The sequence below is a fragment of the Microcaecilia unicolor genome, chromosome 9 (assembly GCF_901765095.1).
Source record: "Microcaecilia unicolor chromosome 9, aMicUni1.1, whole genome shotgun sequence".
NCBI classification, from domain to species: Eukaryota; Metazoa; Chordata; class Amphibia; order Gymnophiona; family Siphonopidae; genus Microcaecilia; species Microcaecilia unicolor.
In genome coordinates, this window is record NC_044039.1 from 207545046 (window position 1) to 207551045 (window position 6000).

Genomic DNA, 6000 nt, shown 5'->3' on the forward strand with positions numbered 1-6000 from the left:
TGCCAACAATTGCTTGTTAAAAAGCCAATTATTGGCTGTAATTAGCTCGTTATTCAATTAAATTGCATGCGCAAATTGGGCGCAATTTTTGGCAACATGTATAGAATTAGAGGGGTAGTGAGTTGTTCCTGTAGTGATTAGTGTAACTGGATAAATACACGCTGAAGAAATTCCCAAATCTGCGCTGCTTGTACTGTGCGTATAATTCACCTCCTCAGTCTATAACTTGCACCTAAATATAAGCTCAAAAACTATGATAAGGGAGAAATAACATCAACCAATCAACCAACCAATACAAGTAAAAATACCTAAGTGAAAAACTGGGTAGGTCCTTGTGACAGCAAAAATATACATTTCTAATTTCATTTTTATTGCTATTTAAAACTTTTAGGGGTGTTTTTGACACGCAGTGAGGAACACTTTTACCGCAGCGAGTAAAAGGCTTGCTGGAAAAGGAATGGCCATGTGGTAAGTGAACCACTTGCTGCGCGGCCATTTCAGGGTGGGAGGAAGCATTTATCACCACCCATTGAGGTGGTGGTAAGAGCTCCCATGCTAACCTGGCAGTAACCGCTGCCCACTTACCGCTGGATAAACACCAGCACTACAAAAATAGAAGTGTTGCATGGTGTGAATGTGTTGGTAATATTTTGTGTAAGTTTTTATATATATTATATTTTATGCTGTTTATTAATTTGGATTTTAGTTTATTAAAAATTTTTTTTGGTATGGTGTAGCATGTTAAAGGTAATGTTTGAGGGAGGCATTGCCCCCCCCCCCCCAATGATCTGGAAGGGGAAAGGGAAGGAGACACATTTCAGACTGTGATGCTTTATGATTGTTAAGGGTGGGAATTGTCCTGCCTGGAGCAGTGTGAGTAGGGTTACCATATTTTGTCCCCCCAAAAGGAGGACACATGCCCCACCCCCTTTGATGCCCCGCCCACCCCTTTCACACCCTGCCCCACCCCCTTTGATGCCCTCGCTCCAACCCTGTCACATTTTTCCCTCCCCCCTGTCACACACCCCGTCACTCCCCCTCCCCGTCACCCCCCTCCCCGTACTTACTACTGCCCTGCTGGTCTAGTGACCTCTTCGGGGCAGGAAAGAGCCCCCTCTTTCTGCCCGGAGCACTGCCCCGCATGCATCCTTCCTGTTCGTGATCTCGGCGCTGATTCAAAATGGCCGCCGAGAGTTGAAGTCTTGCGAGGTCACTTCAACTCTCGGCAGCCATTTTGAATCGGCGCCGAGATAACGAACAGGAAGGATGCATGCAGGGCAGCGCTCCGGGCAGGAAAGAGGGGGCTCTTTCCTGCCCCGAAGGCGGAAGAGCTCACTAGACCACCAGGGCAGTAGTAAGTAAGGGGAGGGGAGGCTAACAATCTGCCCGTTTGTCCGGATTTCTGGACAAACGGGCAGGCTGGTGGGCGGGCAGTCCTATACGCCTATAGGACAGCCCACCCACCAGCCTGCCCGTTTGTCCAGAAATCCAGACAAACAGGCAGATTGGCAAAACCCGCCCGGTTGCCCGGTCATGTCCTCAAAAAGAGGACATGTCCGGGTAAATCCGGACATATGGTAACTCTAGGTATGAGTTAGGCGGCAATTGTCCAGATGTGAATTGGTGAGTGGGAACTGCCCAGGTGGGAACTGACCTAGAACCTCTCTGAGAATGGTGCAGCTGGATTTGAAGAATGTGTCGGTGTGAAGCCTGTAGGGGGTTCTGATAAGGACCAAGCACAGCACAGCAGCACTCAGAATTTGCATAGAGTTGGAATGGAAAGCCAGGACATAGTTCTAGGCTGTGTAATGTTGATGGATGAAGACTACATTCCAGCAGAGTCCCTGACCTTTCTGTTAACCTGGTGTGGAAACATCCAGTACTTTTGTAACTTTGGGCATTCCTTTCTTCCTTCCTGTTAAGTAACCAATACACATTTCCCATGCTTCCAAACTGCAGCCAGCAGGTGGTGCCCATACATTGGATGAAAACAAGGCCTTTGGCACTGCAGACTACATGACAAGGAGCCTACAGAGGGCAGAGAATCCACTTACTACAGCCTGGCTGACTTTTCTGACTCTCTTCATTACCTTCCCCTGTTGCTTTTCTCTTTTTAAAGAGTTTCTTCTATTCTTCCCCTGCAGCAAACTCTCCTCAAAAGAGGATTCATCCTATGCGCACAGCAAATGCATTATATATAAAAAAAACAAAACAAAATAATGTATGAATATTATATCCAGAAACTGATACATTTTATTTTATGTATTACTTGCTTAATTGTCCACAACATTCTAAGCAAAGAACAACATACCATACTTAAATCAACACAAAATCATGAAAGCTATTCAAAGTGGGGCCATGGGGCTACCATTTCCAGCTTTCTTTCACAAGTTGTCATTCCTAGCAATTATAGTAAAATAGTAGATGACGGCAGAAAAAGACCCGCACGGTCCATCCAGTCTGCCCAACAAGATAAATTCATATGTGCTACTTTTTATTTGTACCTGTCCTCTTCAGGGCACAGACCATATAAGTCTGCCCAGCACTATCCTCGCCTCCCAACTACCAGTCCCGCCTCCCACCACCAGCTCTGGCACAGACCGTATAAGTCTGCCCAGCACTATCTCCGCCTCCCAACCACCAGCCCCGCCTCCCACCACTGGCTCTGGCACAGACCGTATAAGTCTGCCCAGCACTATCCCTGCCACCCACCACCGGCTCTGGCACAGACCGTATAAGTCTGCCCAGCACTATCCCCGCTGCCCAACCACCAGCCCCGACACAGACCGTATAAGTCTGCCCAGCACTAGTCCCGCCTCCCAACCACCAGCCCCAGCACAGACCGTATATGTCTGCCCACACTAGCCCCGCCTCCCAACCACCAGCTCTGCCACCCATTCTAGGCTAAGCTCCTGAGGATCCCTTTCTTCTGCACAGGATTCCTTTATGTTTATCCCACGCATGTTTGAATTCCGTTACCGTTTTCATCTCCACCACCTCCCGCGGGAGGGCATTCCAAGTATCCACCACTCTTTCTGTGAAAAAATACTTCCTGACATTTTTCCTGAGTCTGCCCCCCTTCAATCTCATTTCATGTCCTCTCGTTCTACCGCCTTCGCATCTCCAGAAAAGATTCGTTTGCGGATTAATACCTTTCAAATATTTGAACATCTGTATCATATCACCTCTGTTTCTCCTTTCCTCCAGGGTATACATGTTCAGGTCCGCAAGTCTCCCCTCATACGTCTTGTAACGCAAATCCCATACCATTCTCGTAGCTTTCCTTTGCACCGCTTCAATTCTTTTTACATCCTTCGCAAGATACAGCTTCCAAATATATAGTGCGAGGAATAGAGATAGTGGACACAGAATCGCCTCTTTCCTGCTCCTCGACACTCTGACTTCAGCATTTCCCTTGTCAAGTATCAGTGGTAGTGTTGCAAATGCAAACAAGCTCCATGTCAACAGGGCCAGAGCTGGTTCTGGTTTCATCTTCATTGCACGTATACACCTGCAGTTCATATTCATAAGAAAGGCAAGAGATAAGACAACTATCAAGTTCAGCTCAGCCTGTCTCTTATGACATGGAGTTTTTTGGCAATCCTAACCAGGGGCGTAGCCAGACACCCAATTTTGGGTGGGCCTTGGTCTAAGATGGGTGGGCAGAAGAACTCTGCCTTGTCCCACAAGTGATTTGGTCTCTCCCTCTCTCGACAGCATGCCATATGGTGTATCAAACGTCCCCCCCCCCCCTCCTACATACCTTTTAAATAGCAGATTTTCACCGGCAGCGAGAAGCAACTAATACACATTGCTCATGTTGACCCCAAAGCCTTCCCTCTGATGCATCTTCCTGTTTCCGCATAGGCGGAAATACATCAGAGGGAAGGCTGTGGGGCCAGAGTAAACAGTTGCATCTCACTGTAGGCGAAGATCTGCTATTTACAAGGTATGCAGGAGGGACAGTTGTTGGGAGTTTTCAGCTGGTGGGGCTTGGGGATCCTTGCCAGTCACATCATAGGTGTGCTGTTACTGGGTGGGCCTGGGCCCATCCAAGCCCACCCTTGGCTACGCCACTGATCCTAACAAGAGGATTCTTGGTGTGTTGAACTCATTAGTTGCTGTAAATTACTGGACAGCTTGACATTTTAACTTTTATGCATTGATATTACTGTAATTTTAATATAAGACCATGCAAACATCCTTTATGTCACCAATCACTGTTTCTGGTTTTTCCTTTGCAGCAAACGGGCCCTGTCAGTGCTACCCTGGTTATGACTCGTCCCATAAAAGGTCCGCGAGAGATTGAGTTGGACTTGGAGATGGTCACAGTCAACACCGTGGTCAATTTTAGAGGCAGCTCTGTCATCAGACTGAAGATATTCATAGGACAACATCCCTTCTAAATTCTGATTTCTTTACATGCTATGCAGCAAAAGACATTGCCCTCTGTCTGCTTGAATGGTTTACTCAAAATTCAGTCATAGGCCAAGGATGCTGGCATTGGCCAGTCTGTCTGATAGAGGCCATTGCACATGCCCACTTGTACACAGTACTTTCTGTGAAAGGAAGGCATCTGAAAATTTGGCATCAGCAGACACCAAAAGGGGAGGGGGGGGGGGAATCCCAACCTACCTTCACTTGATGGTTGCCCCAGCCCAAAGAAGACCCATTAGTGGCCAAAGGCTGGAAGAGGAGCTTTCCCTAGGGTTAAGCCCTTTAAGTATCCTGTTTTTGCTGCTATGGGTCTCCGTTGGGGCAAGTGACCATCACGGCCCTTTGCCCCAGGCTTGAATACATCTCATCTGCAACATGCCTAAGTCGTAAAGGGCATGATGGATAGGAGAAGTCTAAGTGGGTTATTTTACTTAATTTTTTTTTTCTGGGCTGTGAATAAAATTTGCACCTGAAAATTTCTCCATTTCCTGTACTTTTCCACTGATTAAAAACAAAACAGACAGACATAAAGGGCCATCATGAGAAATTCTGCATTTGTTTTTAATAAGGAGGGTAAACGCTGCTGTTGTCACTGAATGTTCCCTCTGCCCACTTCCCATGACAGTGTCCTTCTTATTTTGTATGGGTCACTTACTGAAGGAAAGAAGCCTGGAAGGGAGGGATGAATGAAGTCCTAATTGCTTTACAAAACACCCACTACCACTGTGATATGATCTTCCTGCTGCCTTCAACTGTCCACCACCCTTTACTTTTTACTGAATGCCTACGCGCATAAGCAGCAGGGATGTAGCCAGACTTCACAGTGGGAAGGGGCCAGAGCCCGAGGTTGGGGGCACATTTTGAGTGCTGTCCCCCCACCGCCACGCCTCGCCTCCTCGCCCTCCACCCCCACCGCCTCCTCACAAACACCTGCTCTTCTTTCTTCTTGCTCCTCCTGTGCACGCTGACGCGCAAGAAGAAAGAAGAGCCGGAGACCGGCGCTGAAGAAGGCTTCGGCTGGCGGAGGTTGGGGACCCCCACCAGCCAAACCAGAGGCCCAGATGAAATCTGTGGGGGCCCAGGCCCCCATGGCCCCCTGTAGCTACGTCCCTGATAAGCAGTAGAATGGAGGTGACCACTGGGGCCATGACCTACTAATGTTATGTGCCCAACAAAGGATCAGAAAGCAGCAGAGATTGATTTGTTTGGTCCATGCATCCAAAAAGGTGTTCCACTGTCCCTGCTTAAGAGAGACCATTTACCTTGTATCCTGAACAGTCTGCCTTCCTCACCTCCATGCACCATCTCTAATCCTGTGCCGCTTGTCCTAGAAAAAATGGGTTTGAAGGGTGCTGCACTAAGTAGGGGGAAAAAGCTCATCCTGTATCATAATTACGGATCGGGCAAAAAGCCTACAAGTCACTTTGCTTGCAAGGTTTTGAAATAGTGCAGCCTTTATCCAAGGATTTAATCTTCTTCGTATTCAGGAAAGGGAACAAATATTTACATGCAATCAAAACACACTGAATGAAAAGCAATGCTGACTCTAAGAACTCAGCAGGA

General features: G+C 47.6%; 1 protein-coding gene across 1 annotated transcript in view; it reads left to right on the plus strand.

Annotated features, from left to right (window-relative positions):
- Positions 1-4984, plus strand: part of FBLN5 (fibulin 5) — a 98525-nt gene extending 93541 nt beyond the window's left edge. Inside the window, exon 11 of the mRNA XM_030213829.1 lies at positions 4245-4984. Within this exon, the coding sequence (XP_030069689.1) occupies positions 4245-4406 (162 nt within the window). The 3' untranslated portion in view covers positions 4407-4984. The remainder of the gene's footprint in view (positions 1-4244) is intronic.
- Positions 4985-6000: the final 1016 nt, after the last annotated feature.